This window comes from Zootermopsis nevadensis, unplaced genomic scaffold, assembly GCF_977971745.1.
Source record: "Zootermopsis nevadensis isolate Lab colony 2312 unplaced genomic scaffold, Znev_1.0 Znev_ptg000022l, whole genome shotgun sequence".
In the NCBI taxonomy this organism is placed as follows: Eukaryota; Metazoa; Arthropoda; class Insecta; order Blattodea; family Termopsidae; genus Zootermopsis; species Zootermopsis nevadensis.
Genome location: NW_028259154.1, coordinates 19,310,399 through 19,334,911, shown reverse-complemented (window position 1 = coordinate 19,334,911; position 24,513 = coordinate 19,310,399). Strand labels below are relative to the sequence as shown.

At 36.7% G+C, this 24,513-nt stretch overlaps 3 protein-coding genes across 12 annotated transcripts in view; 1 reads left to right on the top strand and 2 right to left on the bottom strand.

Moving 5' to 3' along the window:
* The window catches only part of LOC110834268 (beta-1,4-glucuronyltransferase 1), a 32,351-nt gene extending 25,603 nt beyond the window's left edge, over positions 1-6,748 (bottom strand). Inside the window, exon 1 of the mRNA XM_087354176.1 lies at positions 6,414-6,748. Coding sequence (XP_087210302.1) covers positions 6,414-6,422 — 9 coding nt within the window. The 5' untranslated portion in view covers positions 6,423-6,748. The remainder of the gene's footprint in view (positions 1-6,413) is intronic.
* An 8,620-nt stretch (positions 6,749-15,368) lies between these two features.
* LOC110834269 (uncharacterized) lies at positions 15,369-21,814 on the top strand. 6 transcript variants are annotated; one of them, XM_022073233.2, is made up of 6 exons: positions 16,079-16,299; positions 16,487-16,675; positions 16,937-17,682; positions 18,495-18,656; positions 19,454-19,690; positions 19,943-21,814. In XM_022073233.2, exons 3-6 carry the CDS (start codon positions 17,036-17,038, stop codon positions 20,157-20,159), a joined length of 1,263 nt encoding a protein of 420 aa, XP_021928925.1. In that variant the 5' UTR covers positions 16,079-16,299; positions 16,487-16,675; positions 16,937-17,035; the 3' UTR covers positions 20,160-21,814. The 6 variants fall into 6 exon arrangements, with proteins under 6 accessions (XP_087210299.1, XP_021928925.1, XP_021928923.1 ...); XM_087354173.1 differs by lacking the exons at positions 16,079-16,299; positions 16,487-16,675 and adding an exon at positions 15,369-15,650; XM_022073231.2 differs by lacking the exon at positions 16,487-16,675.
* LOC110834267 (mediator of RNA polymerase II transcription subunit 25) overlaps positions 21,452-24,513 on the bottom strand; it is a 32,741-nt gene continuing 29,679 nt past the window's right edge. For all 5 annotated transcript variants that reach the window (XM_087354148.1, XM_087354149.1, XM_087354147.1 and 2 more), the window contains 2 exons: positions 23,889-24,071; positions 21,452-23,007 (listed from right to left, as the gene is read on the bottom strand). In XM_087354148.1, the coding sequence (XP_087210274.1) occupies positions 22,876-23,007; positions 23,889-24,071 (315 nt within the window). In that variant the 3' untranslated portion in view covers positions 21,452-22,875. The remainder of the gene's footprint in view (positions 23,008-23,888; positions 24,072-24,513) is intronic.

Below are 24,513 nucleotides of genomic sequence, written 5' to 3'. Positions count from 1 at the left end.
AAGAGTCCTACTTGAGAAAACATAAAAAAAACAGGCGCTCGGCTCCGATGTTTTATGGAAATATAAAGTATTCTATTGTGCTTACAGAAGCTAGTCATCAGTCCCAATTCTAAGACAGAATAATCCACTCTGCAACGTCCTGTAAACATTCAAGATTATCCTTCCATGTGCCCTCATCCGTTCGTGTTTCCGACTCAAATTCTGCATGCATGTCGCTCTCTCTCTCATACGTACTACATGCTCCGTCCATCTCAACATCACTGATTTCATCATCCTAGTAACACCTGGTGAACAGTACAAATTATAAATCTCCTCATTTTGCAGTTTTCCCCAGACTCCTATTACTTTCTCTTGGGTCCAAATGTTCTCATGACCTTGTTCTTAAACCTTATACCTCGTAGTGCTGGGGAAAACTGTGACGATCATTAATTTAAATAAACCGTAGAACAGTAACCATGTAATATTTAAATCGGCCTAGCGTTTGCCAACTTCGAGCATATACAACAAGCCTTGTATATGCGTTATTAATCGGATAATTAAAATTCCACGGATAAGGAAGCAGCGATTACGAAGAATAGAATCCTTTGTTAAGCTCGTAGTTGGCTGCGGGGAAATAACATGATTGAGCACCAAAGTTTTTTTTAAAATAAGCACAAAAATTTAGTCAATTTTAATAACAATTTATTAAATATGCATATTTTGTAGACACAAATAAGAACAGAATTAAATTCATCAAAAATATTAAACATTTTAATAACTGTATTAAAGAAACTTACAACGCGGAAACTGAGGGCTGTGAATCATCCGTCTTATTTAAACACGAATTATATTTCTGTTTATCGGCTGCAATTCTTCTCACTCTTTTCGGTGGTATTCCCAGTTCGCGCCCAAATGACCTCGTTTTTCGCTTAAAAATCACCAAAAAATTTAAATTTCACTTCCAAAGTTATGATCATTCTTTGCCTGTTGGCTTTCTTGACTGACTACGCAGAAATGGCCACTGATTTTATAGTAAAAATAAATCAATTTGGGGGGAAATCATCAGTATATTGTACTATTGGACTGCCAAAGAAATAGTGGTATTAAAAAAACGACTGATTCAGAGCCGATAGTTGACAAGGCTTACTGTATTCGAAATGTTACTTAGTTGCATAAAGCACGCGAAGTGGAAGCTAATCACATAGGGAAAAACACACCCATCCTAACGTTCATCAGCACGGTGTATAACTGCGAAAAATTCTAAACGGGTTCCAATTAAATCTATTATTGGCTGCCTACACTCGACACCAACAGACTCTAATATTTGTACAATTATAAACGCTACTTTACACGATGGTATGAGACAGTGACCACGGCAAACTAAATCAAAAATACTGGGGACCAAGTGTTCTTGGCATGTTGAAAGACATTATATCCTTCGTGGGCTAAAGTCATTAAAATACTTCACTCAGGATGCTGGCAGACATTTCAACCGGGCATGGCTTAAGCCAGTTTGTGCATGCATGTATGTAGGTGTGTAGAAATATTTTAAATGCGAAGTGAGTTCATATAATAAGTCACTCGTACAAGCTGTAATTTATGTAAACGTACGAAAGAAATGAACCCTAACCACGCTTTATTTCCTATGCGCATTCTACAAGTGAAAATCATAAATACACCGTATAACTTCAGCAGATATTTCGTTACGATTCTCCAACGTCGGTGACCTTAACCCGGAGGCACAGTTAGTATTCCCAGGCACACAAATTCATTATTTCAGAAGTCTCTAGCTCGCACGCTACAAATTACAGACGTTATAGTAATTTTATTGGTTTATTACAAAAGCATTAAGCACACTCTTATTTCTTTTTATATATTCTTGGATAAATTACCAAATCAAAATTCTAAAGATTTGTTAGGTATATTAACCTATAAACCACAGTCAGTAGAATCTGACTGGCTATGAGCTTGGCCAACTGAGTTCGAATCCCGTAACAGTAAAGAATGTTACATTTGTCACCAAATCCAGGTCGGCTCTGGGTTCCAGCACCGTGAGCCCTTTCCCAGTGAGTTAAATGGCTAGAGGATTTGTAACGTACATGAGGATTTAAACAAACTGATAGCAGTTAATTGCGTTGTAGTATAAACTGTTACGTGGTTAGAGCAAATCATACGGTGTCGGTCTTTGTTGACGGCACTCTCCGATTTCACGATCATTATGAAACCTTTCTCATCTTCGTGTACATGTTGTGAAAAACGTATTTTGGGTACCACAGGTACTTCATTTCACTGACATTTAACTGAATTTTAAAAATATAAACCAATTGTCAAGTAATACAGAGGCAAGCAATAATCTCAGTTTCAAAGATGTTTATTCCAAGCAACAGACGAAAAATATGTGATGCGTTTCACTGTTACAAAATAAAAAAAATTCATCTCGATATTCATCATTTCAATGTATAACAGTGAAAGCGTGACAGTCAAAGTAGGAAACATCTCAGCACCATAACCCAATAGCATCACTCTATTTGTGACAAACCGTCACTCATTATCATGACGAGTACTGTGATAATCAATGGAAGATGCCAAATATATTTGCAGTGGAGTGGACAAATTTGATTTATTATTAAAATGCAAATGAACATAACTCCGCTAGAGTTCATGAATAAATTAATGTTTAGGAACGCCTGTCGTAAACCAATTCAAGTAAATACGGCCTGATTCCGAAGTTCTAACACATAAGTTACAAGATTAACGTCAATTGCAGGGCTTAATTCAAAACTTCTTACACGGGATAACACAAAATGGCTTTTTATGGATTTGTGTTCTGTAATTGTGCCATTTAATATTTATCCTATTTCCTTTTGCTACACTTTATTTAACCCTTTGAAAAGCTGAAGCTCCTCTAAATAATATTTAAGAATTTAGTCCGTACCGCAAAGAAAACAACACTTCACCATGACAAAAATCAATTTGTTAACGCTGTTCAAGAAAACAATCCAAGTTTACGCTAAGAACTTTACAAACCCCATAAACACAAAATTAATAGTTGCCAGTTGTTAAAAACAGCTGGCTGGTACATATAGTTACCATTCAACTTTAAAGGAATAATAGCGTCCATGACAAAAAACCTTCAGTATCAGAAAGCTCGTTTCACTAAACATTATTAACCATTCGATGTTAGTGACAGGAATGCGGTGTAATTTCTTAAAAGCACCTAATATTTAAACACTATTTAAATTAATAATATCACTACCAACAATAGATTGTCATTTCGATAATCCCATCTAGATAACGAAACAAAATAAAATTTATTTTTGACTGTCAATCAACGCAGATCCCCTTTCCATCAAAACAATAAATTGAACCTTTTTCTAGTTCACTCCAAACAGATCTATTAATTCAAAAAGTGGACTCCTGTAAAGCGATTTTAGAGCTTCGATATTGGTCTTCTGGATTTTTCAGCCGTGCAGACTTGTAGATAGATCAACGTTTCAAAGGAAATGCTGCCTCTTCAGCTCTGTAGATGAAGCAATATGTTCCTCCGAAATATTGGTATTTACCTCAAAGTCCACAAAGAGTTACAACGTATAAAACCATCGACATCATCACCCCCTTGAGAACCTCAAATCTCATACAATTTTAAAGTACATACATAAAGGAGTCAACAGTTCCCGTTGAGTAATTAAAAACATTCCATTCAAAATTAGAAGCTAATGGGCCATGACAAAGAACTTCTGAAAGTTATTAAATTCTATGGTTAAGTCGTGCGACAATTCCAATCCGGAAATGAGGAAGGAAAACGCCTTTTTATTCACAATATCAAACAATCATCCTTTTCAGAAGTTAAAATTAAAACACATCTGACAAAACATTTCTAATATACAGCAGGAGACAAAGTTCGTCTGTGTCAACATCGCCATTTTATGTGCATTTCATATAACAATAACTCGAACTTCATATCTCTTTCTATTGCAGAATAAGTGGTTTTCATGATAATGTATTATTTTGTTAATTCCTGGAATAGAGATGGGAAATTGGGTCAATCCTACACACTGACAGAGTTTCAAAATGGTTTAAGTGATTCACAGAGTTTGGATGGAATCTAAGCCCTGCTCCATGAGTAATTACTATGAATCGAAATTTATTAACAAGAGTTTTCACTTCCAAACTGGCCAATGGTACAGCACTGGACAGAGCATCTTTAACTATTCACACTGAAGTTTCCGCAACCCTAAGACCGGTGTAACCGTTCTGGGATCACGATGTGTTATCAGTTTTTCCTCAGTCATGTCAGGAATGCCTCATACTGGGTTGGCTTTTTTATCTATCTAAGGTTTAATGACCCTGTAAGTATCTCAGACTACATAGCCTCTCGAATGATACGATGATTAATGATTTGGAAAGTATATAAAAGGAAGCGGTCGTGGCCTAATTACTGCCCCAGCACGTACCTGGAATGACAGAGTAAAACCATTAAGTCTGCTTCCAAATTCTTCCCTAATCATCGTTTGCAATTCTCTTCTAATTTGAATCGATAAAACGTTTGCAGTCAAATATCATAAAAATTGAACAACAGTATTCTAGCGTCGTCCTGGAAATGTATGCCGTTGTTTCTGTTTACTAACAACTTCGTAATTTTGGTCTAACACGCCTATGTATCCACCTGACTAAGCGGTGCTACATCCATCTTCATACTCGTCGCCATGACAACATCAAATCTCAACAACAGAATATTTATTCGAAAATATCAAGAAACAAGTTTTTAAATGTTATTTTAAACCGACCCATTGTATTTATAGGCGCTATTTCTGAATAAAAATATAAAGTAATCACGACCCCATTTAACATAGATCGTAAACGACCATACTGCTGTTTCAATTCGACAGTCACAGTCATACTGTGCTGTTCGGTAAGGTCTTAAGCAGTACAAATTACGAATTTTACTACGCACAACAAGAACAGACATGATATATTTTAATATAAAATGTTTCGTTTAAAATGCAATCCTCCTACAACAGCATTCCTAAGCTTTGGTGTCAACAAACTAGTTGTATTTTAGTTTGCATTTCTTAGGATAACTCACAGAACAGATTTGCAGCAGATGCTGAAAATTCCCTTCACCTTCTAGAAGCAGAGCATCCTTCCTTTTCAGTGATACTTCGTAAAGTGTTTGGCTACAGTGCGTTTAATATTATGTTTCACATCTTCCAAGTTTCGTGGGTTGTTCGACCAAATTCTTTCTTTGAAAAACACCCCACAAAACAAGTGTTCGCATTTGCAAATGGAGTGAGCAGCGGCCTATAATCCCGACTGACCGTGACTCACGTGTCAAGGGAGAGTCCATTACACGAGGGTGGACCTGCTTCTGATTAAATTTGTGTATTGCAATACGCGATTCGTGCAGCGTTGCATTTGAAATGGAACACGCTGTACTGTAAATTCATATGAAGATAAGTTTTTCAATTCGTTCTGTCCCCACAGCATCCAGGTGCGTTCTTTGCTTAAATAAATACGAGACACACCCAGCGCTGATAAAAAAGACTGACAATCCTAATCTACAAATAAATAGATTTCCGTCTTCTGGGTTGTTGAGCTGTGTAGTCTGGTCGATGTTAACCAACGTTTCAGAGGTCATACTGTCTCCGTCATCAGGGCGATGAATATGCAATGATACTATAACACTATAATTAAAAACTCAAAACAATCAGTTGCCAGTGGCAACACGTTTCGATACGAAAATGTCATTTTTAAGCGAACTTCATCTGTAATGAGCTAACTACAACTTTAAATCTATTAAATTAGAGTTTAATTTAATATTAAATCAAATGGGGATATTTATACGGCAAATAGGCAAATCGTTGCATACATTTCCTTTTACAATGTGGTAGTCTTAGGTACAGTATTTATTTAGTGCTGACTACCTATGCTGTAATATTTGAACAAATTCTGTAAAACGTTTAGGTGGACTGTGTGTGGGTACTTCATTTGAGGCTGTCTGAAGATAAAGTGTAAAATATTTTGGTGGTCTAAGACACTTTGGGCCACAGAAGGTTGTATCTGTAATTACAGTCTAAATTATGAGGGTGTTCGTTTTAATGTAACTGGGGGGAAGCTAAAACAGTGAATTAAGCTCTTATATATGAGTGTGGTCTAACAGTTTAAAAAGTTGTAAACCTTCAAACAGGGCAAGGACCCTAGAAGATACAGGTCTAAGTACTTTGAAGAAGAAACGGCTTAAAACTTCCTTCCTTCAAATCTGTTACACTTCTTTAAGCATTCATAGTTAAGCAGACATGTTTTAAAAACAGTAGAAGTTTGTGTAGTTTTTTCAGACTTGCTCCGAAAACCTTTTTTTTTTACAACACATAGTCTAATATGCGGTCATACTGTTTACACACTCATGCGTCTATATATAATGCACATAGCTATACCTGAATCATTGACGTTCGTTGTGTTTTTCTTCTTACGTCAGAGTATCCTCACTGCCCTCGTTGAAACGAATTAACAACATAAGTTGGTGCACAAGTGTGTATGATATTGGTCTCATCCCAGTTCATGGTTCTATCAGACACCGATGCGATTCGATGAAAAACAATTCTTTAGTTGCCACAGTAACTCTACGTTACAACATGACTGCCACTGTTTCCTTCAGAAATTACCAATCACTTTACAATAGCAAAAACGAACATTGTCAAAACACCATGGGATATTAAAAAGTGATCATACTTTCAGCTGTTTTCTTACACCGCTGTTTCGCTTAGATATCGCAACGAGTCGCTAGTGTGCTGCTTGGCAATCGATAAGTGGGGCGACTCCGTTCCGCGCCTGCGTAGAGTCAGGGATGGATCTGAATGTGATATTAAATAGGTTACCCTCATCTCAACAGCCCAGCCTGCTTCGTCTTGAACAGATGGATGGCATGGAATGAATTACGCTGAAACTAATGTATCCAGAGAATCTGATTTCCTACAGTCCCATGTGTCTCTTATTAACAGACAGAATGTTCAAACATACTCTGCACACAGATACGTAATTGCAAAGTCTACAACTTTCCTTGGTTGATACCGTGATATTAAAGTTGGTAGCAATGTATGACAGTCGTTTACTGTTGAGAAGTGTTTACTAGAAAGACTATATTATTCACAGTAATGGACCTGTCGTAAGACAGAACACTTAACAATAATAATAATAATTATGTAAGTATGTTTTGTTCTCAAATGTTCGGTAACTCTTTGAATATTCTGCACACACCAATGTTACAAGCGTTAGTTACTTGTTGTCTTCAAGTTCTTACAGTAATTTATAGAGATGACAAAAAAATTTTGACCCTAAAATACCAAATTGTAACTATATGTGCCACATTCTTGAACAAAATATAACTCTTAATTTTGCCCACAGAGTGTTTGTGGGCCTTGTATGATTCTCAGATAAAACAACTATTATTTCCTTAAACTCCACTAACCACACAGCAAACAATGCCTCTTGTTTCTTGATCTGTAAATGCCTGTGGTGCCATACCGTTGCACAAACCAAACCAAAATCACTAATACAGAGTTCCGACCGCCAAGTAACCTGACGCGGACAATGCCCACTGCTACAGAACTGAATTATATTCGTTTGTGCGTCTTCATGTCCAACAATTCTACTGCTAAGTTCTCCATTGCTTTAATGTTACGTAACTTGTGCGTGAAATTAGTACTTCCGACCACTTCTCAGGCGTCTTACGTTTTGCTCTGTGATACTTCTCAGTTTGCTGCAAACAGCACCACAGCGTCAACTTAAAATTACTGAATATTCAAAGTTCTTAACCAACTACATCATTAATGGTCTTCACAGACCACTTCATTGTTATTCAATGATGTTCACTGAAATTCCCTTATCCCAAACTAGTTCAATCCAATTAACGCTTACATCCTGTTCCTCTAAGATCCATTTTAATGTTAATTTTCAATAGTGGTATAAACGTAACGAATTCATTACACTGTCTTTTAAATATTCTAGTTATTTGAGAGTTTGCAAACAAACGAACTGTAACAAAAAGTTCGATTGTGAACATCTCTATGAGTAACGGCGTTAAGACACAAGCAATGCCAATCGGACAACCACAGACTTTGTCGTTTGCAAAATAATAAAGTCATGCACTTAAGCTACTGTCTGTTCTGCTGTGTAAAATACCATAGGACAAATGTGTGTACTACTGAAATGAATGATGATAACGCGGAACAGAACATTCAGTCCAGAACTTAGGATATAAAATGCCTTTCGGCTCCTTTCCAATAACCACTCCCACACGCAACACTCACATCGTAACATTATCTAAAATAAGTTAATGCCAATTAATCTAAACTTACAAAAACATAAAACTTAATGTAATTTCACAAGTAATTCATACGTTTAATTAGTGGGACAATCATACTTTCATTAAAAATCAAACTTCTTAACAGACAATTTGTTGTAAACGTTAAGAAATTCATTGCAAAAATGTTAGCTCGCGAACACTTCTTTATTAAAACCAATAAACTGGTGAAATCCAAAGAGTAAGACAAACATTTTACAAGTGCGTTCTTTACAATTGGTCTCTAAATTAATCTACTTTAGACAAAAGTCTGTTGTTACAAATCCAAATAACATTACAGACTCTAGCCTTGTATTTTGTAAAAAAAATTAACGACACTTCTGTGTGTCGAGGCATTTTGATTGAATCGGTAAAGATTGTTTTCGCGTTAACCGAATTAAATTTGCCTCTCAAAACATGCATCACCAAGTTTAATCGATATCCATTCGGTACCTTGCAAGACCAAGCATGCAGACGAACGAATCTCCTCATTGTGTGCGCATATAAACGCAAAGAGCGCATAATCGTGCCACTAATCGATCGGCATGCGAGATAATTCACGGAATCTGACACAATGTCACTGCAAGTTATTCGTCCTAATAAAGCCATTCTGTGACCGAGTTTCAGAATGTTGTCTGTAGTCGGAAACACGATACTCAATATAAAATATGGTGGGGAAGTAAACATCAATCAGCCGGAATTGCGCAAACATGTCTGATAAGACCGAGGTATAAATAAGAAATTACCATACACGAAATCTCAATCAACGAACGTAATAAATCAGGACGCAAGTGGGCAGGAAGATCATACATTACGTCACCCGCACGTATTCAGTTAAGTTCAAGAATGGTTTACAGTACATTTCAACCCATGTCAATGTCCAGTGAATCGAGTTGCATATAGTTTAGGGCGGTATCGCACTAGGATGCCAACGGGAGGCCATGGCGCAGCTGCCAGCATCTCGGCCAAACTCAATGCATTAATTTCGTAGTCATACGTATATCGCACCTGGCATCCGTCTGGCAGCGCTTCCAACTTGGCATCGCTGCCAACCAAGATGCCAAGTTCAAATGCTACTGGCATCGCTGCCACGGTCAAGGCCAAATCAACATCACATGACAGTCTGGCCAGTCCATTGACGTCCATGCGTGAATGTGCTTGTGTGTATTTCTGTTTCTTCCAAACATGGATAATTTCGACACCGAAAGATTGATAATTTAAATTCAGTCCCGACTATGGGATTCATCTGCTATTGAATACGCAAACCGGGACTTGAAAAAAAGAAACTGGGTAGAACTTGTGGAAATATTTGGAGGAGATTTATTTACAGTAGAAAAGAAAGAATTAGCTAAGAAGTGTTTCTATGGCTTTATTTGTGGGGCCGCTTTCCAATATGGCAACTTGATTTATAAGTTTTTTTGTTTAGCAATCTATATATCACAAATAATGTGAATTAAGAAGAAACCTGCTTTTATAATGTTTTATTAAATAAAGTTTGTTCATGTAATATTACATGTGATTTGAAATAACTGAAATATTTCAAATTCAATAATGGTATGGACGTGCAAAGTGTGTGTATGAAGAATTTTTCTTACTTATTTCTTTGTTACAGAATTGAAATTCACTCCAGGTATGTAGTTTTGATAAAGGTAAATCTCAATTTATCAAAAGTGATAAAAGTGGACATTTCTCCTTGCTAATAGCCCTTCATTTCGTGATCTCATAACGTTGATCCATCTGTTCGCTCGACTGGCGTCGAAAGCTGGCAGCTTGTCTGGCGTCTTTTTGTGGCAGCTGGACGCCATGGCATCGCTGTTGGTGTCGCTGCCATGGCATCCTAGTGCGATACCGCCCTTAGTGTACAGAATCTGCAGCCAGTGTTCGAGACATCCAAGAATATAATCCCAACATGAATCAGCTACGCTAATAGGTTGTCGTTTTTTGTAACAGTTTAAACACTAAAATGCGAAATGTCTGTACAAACAAATACTTTGAGCGTAAACTCATGTCATAATTAAACTTTTTTAACATATTAACTTGGCTCGGCTCATGGAGGATGATGTAACGACACCTGAGTAAACACGAAACATTACATAGTCACTCAAGGAAATGTTGTTAACTATGCATTTAATTAAACCGCCACAAAATCCACTTCACATCATCCCATCTCTTCCAGTTCTCAAAAATAATTTCCTCCTTTTAGATTTTCTCGCCTAAAATGGAACACGCATTTTTCGTACTTCCTATGCTAGTTACTTGGCCCACTCATCTCATCTTCCTTGATTTGATCACTTTGTTAATATTTTGTGAAGAATACAAATTATGAATATCAAATCTAAAACTTCTTGACTAATCCCTATCTCCGGAGATAGGGATTAGCTCTATCTAGTGGGCCCAACTGAGTAGGAACCTGAAGACGGAGATAGAGCCCCATCTCCGAAACGTCGTTTTACGTTTTATATTTTATTTACTAGACGATGGATAATATCCAAGAAATTTTTTATTCAAATGACAAATTATGAAGCTCCTCGTTATGCAATTTTATCCGCCCTCCTGCTACATACTCCTCTTAGGTTCACCCTTTTCTCAAACACCACACGTCAGTTTTATTGGCTTAGGATGACAGATCAAGTGCCAAAATCAATTGGCCAAACTGTAGACTTATTTTACTTTTTATAATAGACTGAAAGACAAAAGATTCTTATGCAAATCGCAGCAAGCACTCTCCGAATTTAATGTGCACTTAATTTCTTCCTGAATGTAGTTTTGATAGATTAATATCGTTAGAAATGTTTCAGCTTTGTCACAACTTCGTAAGATTTGTTACCTATATTTAGTCCTATATTATGATTCTGCCCTGTATTCTGATGACGAGGCACGAACATACAGGCACCTAAATCATTGCAAAGAATTTTCATACTCAATTCGGAACTAATTCCGACTTAATTTTTATCTGTGTATACAAACAGCACATGCAGACTTCGCCACTTCAATCTCTATCTGATGCCGTAGGAGTGATCTTTCTGCACCAAAGCAGCTTCCTGTTTCCTGTCTATTCGGTCCCTTTTTGTACCGTCCCCTGCGGAGCCATGTTCCTTCTTTCTGTGCTTCTCTTGTTTTATTTGAGATTTCCGACAGAGTTCAGTGATTCCTTTACCTTCTTCTTCCTAGGCGGTCACTGTTCTCTCAGAGACAACCGCCCATGGCTTTTGAACTGTCGTTAGCAAATTGTTTCCGTTACTATCAAAAATGGGATTTTCACGAACAAACAGGAGAATAATATTTAAGAATTACAGGAAATGGGGTGTGGATTCAACCGGCTCTGGGTGGGCAATGAACTTCCGGGTTCTATAAACGGCGGGTAATTATATACCAGTGAGCGACTATCGCCAAATCAAGAACTCTGCTCCACGGAGTGAGTCAGTTACTCGGAAAATCTTCAAGATTTGCAACAGATATAATTTCTAACTGGTATCGTAGCGTTATAAAGCTCACCAGTCAATTTAAAGAGTAACTGATTACACTCCAACGTTTCGAAGGCTATTTCTGCCTCAGTCATCAGAGTATCTATGATGAGTGACACGTTGGACTGTATCTCCATATTAACACAGCTGATGGCTCTGGAATATTTCACTACATTTAGTCATCGTGAAAGCTTAAAATCTTATTTGACACTTATGGGTTATTTATGAGAGTCAGTAACCTTTTTCACCTTATCAAGAGATTTCTTGAGAAAACAGATGTATGACTGTATACATTATTTGTAGTAGTGTATTCATACTTGCACAAAATAAAACGCAGAAACCATAAAACTGTAACAGCTGCGTGATATTGGAGGTAGTTGAATTTAAATCGGGCGATGGAGGAACGGGTTCTGCTCGACTGGAAGCCAATGCTCCTTGACATCCGAATGTGAAGACTCACGCATGGATGTGCAAAGACCGTGATATCTTCATACGACAGACAGCTCAATACCGTCCCCGATTTGCCGCCATTTCTTCGCCAAGTTAAGACGGAAAAGTGAAGACGAGATGGCGAGTCGTAACAGTTCTGCTCTTTCCAGCAGTCACTTCTTCACTTTCACTTCAATTGCATTTAAAACAGCTATTATCTTTCTCTCATTTCAGGACTTTGACTGATTGATCCATTGATTTATTATAAAACACATTGTCAAATCAACAATTACGAACATGTCATTATTTGAAAAATTTAACGTATACGGAAAACATATGCATAAATACAATCTTCCGTAAAAACATAATAATATTTAACACATTTGCAGCCACAAACTTTACAATTTCTGATTCGAGTAACAACGAATAGTACGACCATCTATACACAGACCCAACATGCTAACCTGTGTACTTATCTGTTGGATTATAATTTAAATTATGCCTAGCAAATTATTGTAACACTGACATAAATTTTGGAAAAATGGAATCCAGTGTAATATAAAGTACGCGTTATTATTATTATTGTTGTTGTTGTTGCTGTCGGAACTCTTGACTTCTCACACAAAACGCAGTAAATAACTGGCGGACATATTTGTCTCAGTCCGCAACAGACGGGTTACCAGGAATGTCATTTAATTTCTAAGTACGGAAACCCTAACTGAATTCTAGATAACCGCACGCATAATCCACGGTTAAAGCAAACTTTAGCCCGCCAGACGAGAGGAAGATCAGGACTGCATCTCCAGCAAGTCTGTTCATAGTACAGATGGAGATGATGGGGCTCTTTGTGCGTGTAATTGGATTTACCCCTGGTCAGTCACTATGCTGAATCTGTGTAGCCTACTGCTAGGGGATTTCTGCGTTTCTATTCATGGCTGGAAAAGAGGATTGACTCCACAGCAATAGGAAGAGGGAAGGGTGTATCTGACGTGCGCCAAATGACGTCTTGCTCTGGCTTCTTAAACCATAATCAGTCAGTACTTCGTTCTGATTGCAGTTAAGCCCAGGCTATAGTCACAGTTCAGAAGAACGAACAGGTACAAGTAATCTTAGGTAGTCATTCTTTCGTCGTCGTTTTTTTTTGTTATTAATGTTGTTATTATTATTATTATTATCATCATCTTTTTTCTTTGTGTATAAATTTGTTTCTTTTTTGGGCTTCCCTGTAATTGGCTGTTATATTTAATACTGTATAAATTTAATTAATCTCTTTTTGTAATATTTTTCTTTATTATCTCATTATAATTGTATATTTATCAGTGTTTGCCTGTTATTGGCTTCTTGCTGTTGGCAAACACGTAAATAAATTAATTGAATTGAATTGAATTGAATCATCACCATCACCATTATCTTCAACTCCCAATGGTCCCTATTCTAAGCCGGTTAAATCTACTCAACACCCTTAGAATCTATTTATTTAAGAGCCATTTCAATATTTTCTTTCCATCTCCATCTTGTATGGCACGTAATATTTATTCGAAGAGCGCTGTGGAGTGACAGGGAGGGAATTAATTACGTTGACACGAAGCAGTAATTTCAAGGTGGACGAGTCCTTCCTGCAACCATGTAAATCACATCAAGGTAAGCGTCTTGAAACATGCAAGAGGCCTTCGTGCGATAAAAGGCAAAACTTTATGTCTTCTGGTTTGCGGAAACTACCTTCAAACAACGCTGAAGTGTCATAACTTTTCGGCAAGGAGATATAATTGAAACTTGTTTAATTAATGTTCAAAATGTTATATACCTTTCAAGATGAGAGTGTGCCGGGCAAACATTCGCCAAGAGTTTCGTTAAGGCAACAAGCTTTGCGATAAGCATTAAGGTAGCTCGAGTCAGAGTTAAATAATTTGCCAAAGTCAGACCATTAGTTTTCCTTCGAACCTACTAAGTTTTCACTGAGTCTTCTGGTTTGTATTACCGTGTAGTGTGGTAGAAGTTCATCAGTTTCAGAGGTCCTTGCTGCCCTGATAATAGAGGCAGCAAGGACATCTAAACTGCTGATAAACTTCTACCAGACTACAGGGCAGAAGACGCCATCTTCGAAAGATATCTCAGCCCACTTTCCTTGTTTATATGAAAGTAGGCCTTAAGGTATAAACACGCCCCTACACGCCCCTGGGTATGTGTGTCTCCTCTAGTATGTTTTTAACCAACTTTGAGCGTCATAGTAGTCCCTCATTTTCAACAACACCAATGCAGCGAAATTCCGAATTTCTGCGATGGGAGCAAAATTTAATTTAATATAGGCCACGACCTTGACATTTTGGGCGACAATGGATCTTGCAAAAATATACAGATCCACACTTTTTATAAAGGTAACAGCAGATAAACGACTAGATTTTTATTCTCTTATGGTCATAAACAACAAATTTATTTTCATATTTTGTACGAAACATTGTATATTAAGACTTAACGTATTTATATGGACACTGCATAAATCGTTGCAGTTACGTCCGACATCTTTCTGGCAATGGGAGTCTATAACATAAATTATGAACGAAAACAGTGCTGTAATGTGCTCAAATTATAACACCACCGATGCTATGAAAGACTTTACAAATTTAAACTAAACGAAAGAAGTGCTCCTGTCAATGTCGTTTGTAAACAGACTGAAATATAAACTTTTCGTAGACTGGTTCTTGAATTCTTCTTGGCGATCACGTCTCAACTGCACAGCGTTGGCAAAGATGGAATGATCATGATTATAAACGGCGTGATGGCAGCAGACAAGAATTTGGAAGAAATGATTATATTAACTCAGAATTTGCTTGAAGAGACACAGGACCCTCCGAAATTATATTAAAATGAAGTACTTAGAGACTCACCTTTGAAACGTCTTGCACACCGCACCGCTAGCAGAGTTGCTGTAGAGGACAGTCTGCTGTATGTTCAATAAATTCACTTTTACGCATGTAGTTTGCAATCGTTTCCACGTAGTGACCACAACAATAATAATCACCATGACCATGTGCAGTAGCACAGAGTATTATCAAGGTCGCTGTTATTCAGACAAAGGGCAGTGTCGTTATAGAACGCAGAACACGATGAACCTATTGGAAATGCTGGCCGGTTTAGCCTGAACATGGACCTAATCTTCTTGTAGAGCATTCTGTCTGACTCATAGTCTTCAACAAACCACGGAGATTTCCATTCGACTTCAACTTGATAACCTCTATTCTTTGTGGAATCCAGTGCCTATTTGCTTGTATTAACCTACGACGTAGGAAGCATTCTCCCCCTTACCATCTGACTTCGTTGGAGGTTACCTTCTTTGGAGGTAATCTTTACAAGTCATTCAGTTTGCTTTGTCGTTCGATCCAACTTATTCCTTGTTCCTTCGGCTTTACTGTCGTTTTGTCGGAGACTGAATATGAGCTAAGGTTAGTTCTTTATAAAAAGGAATTGTGGTTATTATGACATTCCTTGAGTGAGTCTTCTTTCCTCTTTCCCCTCCTCTACACTTCATCTTATGACATGTTTCTCTGGTGTTAACGATCTTCCTTCTTGGTCTTCATTTTCATTCTTTATTCCAAAAAATCCACAGAAAAACTCCCTTCCAAGAAATCATACAACTATGATTTGAACGGTGCGTTTGGCTGTTTATTAAAGTCTAAAAAACTTAGGTAACACAACCTTAATATATCAGTTCGTAAAAATACATAACAATTTTCAATTAATACAATCACCAAAAATGTCAAATTTGCATAGGTATTTTCTTGAAAGAAAAAGTTCATAAAAACATTGCCGTTAGACTTTCACACACAAACACAAATATTCCACTACAAACATATATGAAGATACACAATTACTGTATACGGTGCTTCCCTCTAGTGGTTCGGTCAATGGTGGTAACAGGTATCGATCGAACTGTGTCGATATATGTTGGCATAGTCTGTGATCGATAGTAACACAACAGTAACTTCGTGTTGTATATGAAACAAGTGTTTTAAGTGTATTGTTATGTTCCAAACTCCGAAGTGGGATTTTGATGCTTTTTCCGAAAATTTGCATTCACATTTGTTCAAAACTGTACGTTGACATAATATGTCCAATACACAGTTTACAATTGTGGTGTGTTTACTTTAAATGTTAGGTTAGGGTTGGCTTTATCCGCATTAACAAACACTGATAACCTAAAGGCATATTTCCATTAGGTTTAGATTAAAAATTTTCCAGAATTGTTACACTATGCACGGATTTTTTAACTTGTTTCCAGGAACTTCAATTTAATATTCAAGTAACGTAGGCATTAATTTAACAATATGGACAATGGAATGAACCTGACCCTTTCATTTCCCACGTTGTAGTAGTTGGTAAATGTTTTCATTCTGTTCAGTAAAAATATTAAAATATTAACACTCGGTGCCTTTCCAAGGTTGTAAGAAATAAGTTTCCTTTACAGACAGTAAGCTATTTGTCATTACTTTTAAGTTATGATTTGTGCTTTACTTTGTACACTTATTTGTATTTGACTTTATAATATCCTTGCTTATTGCCTTTATATTCACAATGTCAGTGGCCTTTAGTCAAAACATGCTACATCTGAAATAAAACAAAAATAAATACTTTTGCCTTTGCACAATAAATCTATTAACTAATAAGTACTTGACAGTATATAGTTTCTTATTATAGGCTGTCTTCTAAAACGATTCTGTTATTATTGCAGCACTCTTCAAATGTAAAAAAGATACAAAAGAAAAGCAGGAAAAATGTTAAAACTAAAATAAAATACAGAGAGTTCTTTCCAACAAAAATTAATCAGGATATGCACATGCCTGTTCTCAAGGCTGCAAGAAGCAAAACAAAAGATGTTAAAACAAACTGTATGCCCTTACCAAATTCTGCAAACAATATGCAAAACTTCAAAAGGAAAAAGATTAAGAATAAAGGAAGGGATATGAAAAATTTGTCATATGGCAAATGCAAGTATCATTCCTTTGATAATGAAACAAGGACATGTAATTCTGAACTTTCCGAGGCAAATCTGACATCGAAGCAGAAAAGAAAACGGTCGCTTTCATTTGACACTGAGCCAGTACACTGTAGAAATAAAAGAAAGAAGGTGAACACGACTTGTTCTCAGGATGACCCATTGTCACTTGTAAGTAACATTTCAGACAAGCCTACAGAATCTGAAAAGAAAGAACTCACAAAAATAAATGGGAAAAAACAAAGTAAGAAGAAACAAAAAAATGTTATTAATAGTAGAATGGAAAATGTATCAGAAAATTTTGAAAAACTTGGGTCAGCAAGTAAATCACCATACAGTATAAACAAACTAAAACAAATTCTTGCAGCTTCAAATGCTAACAAAGAATTGAGCAAGGAAAGTATTTCTGAGAAGAAACAGGTTAAGGAAACTGGATCATTACGTGAAAGAATGATGAAGAGACTGCAAGCATCTCGTTTTAGGTAAATAAGGTTCTATGAGAAACTGAGTAAAAACTAAGTTTCAGCTTTCTAAAAGATATAAGTTCATGACAGGTTTCATCATGAACAGATTCACGTCTGTGTAATTTGTTGCCTCTCTATCTGTACCAGACAGCCACTTTTTCAAAATCATATATTACAGTGTATATTCTTTAAATTAATGTAATATGTATATAGAAGGTAATCACAAAACAACAATCTCTTGTTATGGTTGGTTTTAAAACTTAAACATTAGGTACAGACCTTACAAGTTCTAACTTTTCTTTTCACTTTGTACTGCATTTCTGTATCAGAAAGGAGACCTGTCGTAATCGCTAATATGAAATGACATATAAGTTTACTGCTGGTAAAACTAATAAAATATGTAGGGTTGAATTAATTTCCCCCTTTATTTCTTTAATCTTTATCAGCCATGCATCACAGCTTATGTAGGGTCCATGTGGCCATATGTCGCAGTAGTGTACTGTTAAACCATTAAATCCTGGACTCCAGTTAGTGGCACCATAGTATGGAGATTTAAATCTCCTATTCCCATATGAGAAAGGTTAAACATTTCCAAACTGAGACATGAGAAATATTTATAAGAGAAAATCTAGTTTGTAATTTATAAATGACAAAAGTATTTAAATGTCTTACCTTTCTTCCACACTGTGCGCTTCATTTGTGGTTGAAATGTTCACTAATACCTGCTACAAACACTAGACACACTCAGTGACTTAACATTTATCTTACTAGACATTTTCAACCATAATTGTCACGACGGTGTTTCTGTCATTACCGAGTATGTGTTTCAGGTATCTCAATGAACAGCTGTACACATCAAATGGCAAGAATGCAAAGAAGTACTTTGAAGCTGAACCAGAAGCATTTGAGGCCTACCACAAAGGTTACCAACAGCAAGTGCAACAGTGGCCCATCAACCCACTTGATATCATTATAACAGCTCTGAAAAAGAAGTAAATCAGCCAATTACTACCACCAGTATTACAAAATGTTGTTTATTCATGTTTCATTATTTTCTCCCCAGTAGTTATGAGTCCACCCATACTCCTTTTTGAAGAATGTTGCATAATGATAATGGAATAATTCACAGGCTTTCTCATTATATAATTTTTTCCATTTTGCATCTATATTTTTGTCTTAAGCAGCCCATCCACGTATGAGTCTGGCTCGGCGAGCTTGACTCGTGAGCCGGGCTCGGATATATTTCACCACACATAGCAGACTCGGCTCATGACACCCCACCCACAAACGAGTTTGGCTCAATGGAACCCGAGCCGAGCCGGACTCATACATGGATGGGCTGCTTTAGTATGTTTACTGGAACTACAAAATGCTCAATGAAATGAGCAGTATTACAGGTAAAAATTACAGAATTTAATGAGATGAGTACATATTTTGTATTATACATGCTTTTTGATAAGACAGAAATTGTAAGAAATTTCTTTATATATATCAGTTTACGGAACAGTCCCAGTTACCATGGTTGTATGAAAAATAATAGAACAGTCCATGTTGCCAGATAATCACTTACACAAGCATTTTAATTCAAGTTATATAAAATCACATTAGAGTAATTTGCAGTGTACCGTACATTTCTAATACTGTATCTAGTATTTGATTTTACATTAAAGAATACAGATATAATTTGTCTTTCTGCCCTTTTGCACATAACCAAGAACCCATAAGATCACAGTGTGAGTTCTTGTGCCATCACATATAAGAATGATATATTATGTCAAATATCGTGCAGGTCATCAAAGCTACTGGTTGCAGACTTTGGATGTGGTGATGCACACTTGGCTCATTCTATACCAAACAAGGTGTATTCATTTGACCTTGTGGCTACTGCGAAGGAAGTGACAGCTTGCAACATGGCTCGCACACCCCTCTCTACTGCCAGTGTGGATGTTGTTGTCTTCTGCCTTTCACTCATGGGTACTGACCTGAGTGCCTATCTTACTGAAGCAAATCGAGTACTTAAAGAAGGGTGTGTATTCATGTTAATGAAACATTTATGAGATTTCTTACTATAACACTAAAATTTATACAAAATTCCAGCATTGTCTTTATAATGATATGTCCAATTTAATTTAAATGGTAACATGTCACCTTCAGTTAAGCTTTCTTTAAGTTTCTTCAATCATACAAGTTCATGGAATCTTCATTGTTATGACAATTAAATTGCACTGACTGTGATATTGAGATATGTGTATTAAATGTGTTGCATTCTTCACTACAGGGGTCTGCTGAAGATAGCAGAAGTGGAAAGTCGTTTTGAAGATGTTCAAACATTTATCCAAAAGTTGAAGAAATTTGGATTTGTAAACACTTGGAAAGACTTGTCTCATAACCTGTTTTATTTCATGGATTTCAAGAAGGAAAAGTGCATCAGCAAGAAAATGAAAAAGAAGCTGCCAGAATTAATATTGAAGCCATGTTTATACAAGAAAAGATAAAAAAGAAAGTAACTTAAAATATTAATCCCAGATACTATGTTTTTAATGTTTCTATGGAAGGGCTAGAAGCATTAATGTGTCCTAGTGGAAACAAAGTACATCTTATGATGACGCATCTGCAACACTCCAGCTGGCCAACACAAATCTGACCAAGTATGCTTGATGCGAATTACAGAATCCAATGAATTATTGAAGCTGATGATAAACCTGGTCATGGTATCCATTTATCTATCAAGTACTGGTCTGAAAGTTGAACCATTGAAGGTCAGCTTCTGTAACTTCTCCAACAAATAATTATATATTTGTTTCTCCCATGCATGCTGCATGCCCAGCCCTTCAGTCTCCTTGATGACATTATCAGAACTATTTAAGCGTGAATTAAATGGCCACACAAAACTGTGAAGTTCCTTTACAAGCTGCTGCTTTAACTTTTTCTGTCATATTTCCCCACTTTCATTTACAGTGACCAGGTCTGTATGGTTAAAGAAGTTTCCTTGCCTACCTCTAGGTCATTCTGATTGGGTACTGTATCTCGTTACCACTTTACCTTGTGGGTACTGTAGTCTTCAGTGACCAGACATGTCAAGGTATTTACAGATATGTGTCTGAAGTTTCCTTCATGTAAGATTCGAGGTTTTTACAGCGGTGAGTATGAAGATTTCTGTCTTCTGAGTTGTTGCGCTGTGTAGTCTGGTCGATGTTAACCAACGTTTCAGAGGTCATACTGCCTCTGTCATCAGGGCGACATCTCAAACGTTGGTAAACATCGACCAGACTACACAGCGCAACAACCCAGAAGACAGAAATCTTCAAGTTTCCTTCAGCTGGTAGAGAGTGAATGCTGATCAGGACATGTCTGTCATTTGTCTTTCAAACAAACAGCCCTCACATTTTGGCATGTGATAGTATATTATGCTTCATCTTTAAGGAATTTCTCACAAAACAGGATAGCACATTCTTCCTATTATGGAAGACTAAACCTCAACATTTTGAATGTGATGAGAGGGAGGCACAGCAGTAATCCTTTTCTAAGTCTCTTGACAAAGCATACTGTAAATGTATATTCAGTTAAAGACATCAGGATATAAAGCTAAAATAAAAGTTGATCAATATGTAACTTTCATTAATCCCTACTTATGCTTATATTTTTTAAATCTTTTGTTTCATTTCTAAGACATGAAGGTGCTGGTATAGGTTCTGTTGTATACAACCATGAAAAGGATGCCGCTATTGGATATACCTCAATGTTCGTCATGCTTACAGTACAGTGCAAAGATGAGCAAGCAAGAAAATTATGATATATGAATTTTAATATTACTGTATTACAAGTTTGGTTTGATCTCAGTAGGATTCAGCAGAACTGTCAATATGTAACATAATAAATACCATATTGTTTCTAAAATACCAGAATGAACTGCAGATGGAACTACACATCCAATAATCCAACTGCCCACACCTAATTAACATATACTGTAATGTATACTTTAAGATTAACCTTTTCTCCCAATCTGCAATGTAAGTAATGATTAAGTGATCATGTACCATTCAGATGTATGTACTTTCAAATGACAGTTGATCCAGGTACACACAAAAATCTGTATGAAGAAATTAATGGATATAATTACATAACAATATTAAATAAGGTTTTCTACAAATTCAGCATATACTGATTTCCAACCGTGATTATAATATAAAACATTACACTGATATAAAATTTCATATTTTCATCAAATAAGATAGTCCCCTTGAGTATATGGAAAAAATATTCCATACACTTTATTAAATAACAGATTCTGAACAACAAAAATATCAACATTTCCAATTGTTCACATTAATTTAATTTGAATCTTGTATAAGAAACCTGGTAAATTAAAAACAGAAAGCTGTGAACAATAGCTCTGTTCATTCTTATTCTTTTAAAGACAATAAATTAAAAATCTGACACAAAAAGAATAAATTCAGTGTTAATCCAAAAGTTTGATTTGCTACCTAATTTTTAAATAAATAATACAGAAAAATTATTCATGGAATAAAACATTCATAAAATTATAATATTACTATTTAGCTATGATAAGCATTAAAAATCTCTTAACTACTGAGTAGGTTCATATTTACTATCCAAAAACATGATTATGGTTCCTTAAACCGTCATTAAATGGAAAAAAGTTTAAATTATTCTCAGACTAATTTTTCAAGCCTTGCAACAATTTTATTATCCTAAAACAAATCCATTATGTTTTGATTTTCAATCAGAAGTCAAAGTGCATCTTCTTTACTGGAAATAATTTATAGTAGGTGAAAGACTCTCGGGCAACAAGCCGCGCCAGTTGGCTAAACGGTGACTGAACCATTTCTTCCGCAATAATAGTGTAAAAATCTCAGGACAGCACCTCTCAAGAACATGAAGAAAAAACTAAATTCTACAAGATACGAGGATCATTGGACTGCACTGCTCACATTTTCTCCAATTTAAATATGGTATTAATTTTTGCTGAAGGAATTTTCATTAAAGAATGCAACAGAAGCATTTGATCATCAGTGAAGATTACAAGTAATACATGTATCTGAGCAACAAGTGTTCACAGATTTTAAGTTACAATCTTTTCTAACGGAACCCAATATGGAAATTAGTATAACCTTACTTCACTGCTGCCAATGTATTATATGTACATGAAGCTTTGCTACTCAGATTGTTGAAATTAATTTCATTCATACCCTAGTTGAGGAAGTCAAATGTGGCAACTTCATCAAATTGTTGCTGTTGAGGCTGTCCACCAGGGTTTTGCTGCTGCCCTCGGAGACCTCCCAGCTGCTGCATGTTCAGTACCTGTTGGCGATACTGCGGCTGCTGCTAGACGAAACATTCTCATAAGTTTTTAGTAGAAAGTACCAAAATATTCAACATAGACATTTCTGGGGAAATACAAAGATCAGTTCTCACCATGAAAGAAATTTCTTTTTCATGTTTAGGTGTTCTTCAAACTCTCACGAGCAAATAACACCTTAGGGGCATGTCCATTTCTTGGCCTAGGAAATTGGTAACCCCCGGCGCTACCCATGGTATGAGGCAGACACAGGAGGTTGCAGTTCCCCCTCTCCTGAATTCCACCCTAGGTTCTGCCACAGCAGGCTTTCTCATCCCCCCTGCATCTTATGCCATTGTCCCCTTGAACTTGCCTCAATCTCAGGAGGGGGGGAAACACCAAAGCCCCAGGAAGGAAGATGAGAGCCCTTGGTCTGCAACCCCCTATGTCTGCACTGAGAGCTGCCTAGTTCCCAGGCTTAAGAACGTGACTGACAGACATGGACAGGTGTATAAGGTGTTCTTCACTCAAACGGCTCAAGATAGTGCCCTGTTATGGACTACTGTGAACAAAGTAATGAGCTCCTGGTTTCCACAGCTGAATGATCATCACCCATCTCGATGGCATACCCAGGTCCCTATCTAAAGCGGACTTGACATGCAGGCGGGATAGGAGATGTTGGGTGTTGGAAAGGCCAACGAACAATGGGTCCCTTACAAGCAGAGGAATGCAAAATGACTGGATCAGATTATGACCATCTTATATAGAGAACTGTAGGGCTGAAATCTACTCTCACTTTCTCCAAAACAGCTCTCCCAAGGAAAACTCAATTAATTAGTACTTAGTATTAAATAAATCTCATTTTGGTGTGCAAATTTTCACTGTGTTTGGTGTACAGACATAATTATGTACGTGAAACTTTTACCTGCTGAAGGAGATGTCTGAGCCCAGGATTGTTGGCCAGCACCGGTCTTACCATCCTCTGCTGCTGGTTTGGCTGCTGTGCCTGGGACTGCTGCATACCTTGAGGAGCCATCTGGCGCTGCTGTTGTTGCTGCTGTTGTGTCAGCTGCTGCAGCTGTACACGCAGCTGTTTCTGTTGCTCTTGCTAGAAATCATACCAACTATATATATCCCTTCTACACCAATGTTGACATAAAATCATGGTAGAAACGATTACGAGTTCGGAAATTAAGTAATGACAAAGTGTAAAACCTTACATACACAAAAGCAACTGATTTACATAAGTGTACTTTAGGTTTAACTTTTGGCACTTCATGGCTTAAAACATAAACCCTAGGGATGATAAATTACAGAGGCCATGGTGTAATCCTGGCTGCTACATGTGATTTGTGACGGCATTAATTAAGTACTTCATTAACGCTGAGGAAATATTGGTCTGTACTCACAGGTTATCCCATAATTGGACTTGTTCCCATGATTGAAAAATGCAAATAGAATGATACGACTTACACATCCATCATGTACCGAATTCTGTGTCATATACAGAGCAAGTAATAACTGCCCGCACACAGACATACAGAGTTCTA

Coding starts and splice junctions, on each gene's coding strand:
- LOC110834269 (XM_022073231.2), top strand. CDS start 16,231: ATGTTCCAAACTCCGAAGTGGGATTTTGATGCTTTTTCCGAAAATTTG. Junction 17,683..18,494: donor CTGCAAGCATCTCGTTTTAG/GTAAATAAGGTT, acceptor TATGTGTTTCAG/GTATCTCAATGAACAGCTGT. Junction 19,691..19,942: donor AATCGAGTACTTAAAGAAGG/GTGTGTATTCAT, acceptor TCTTCACTACAG/GGGTCTGCTGAAGATAGCAG.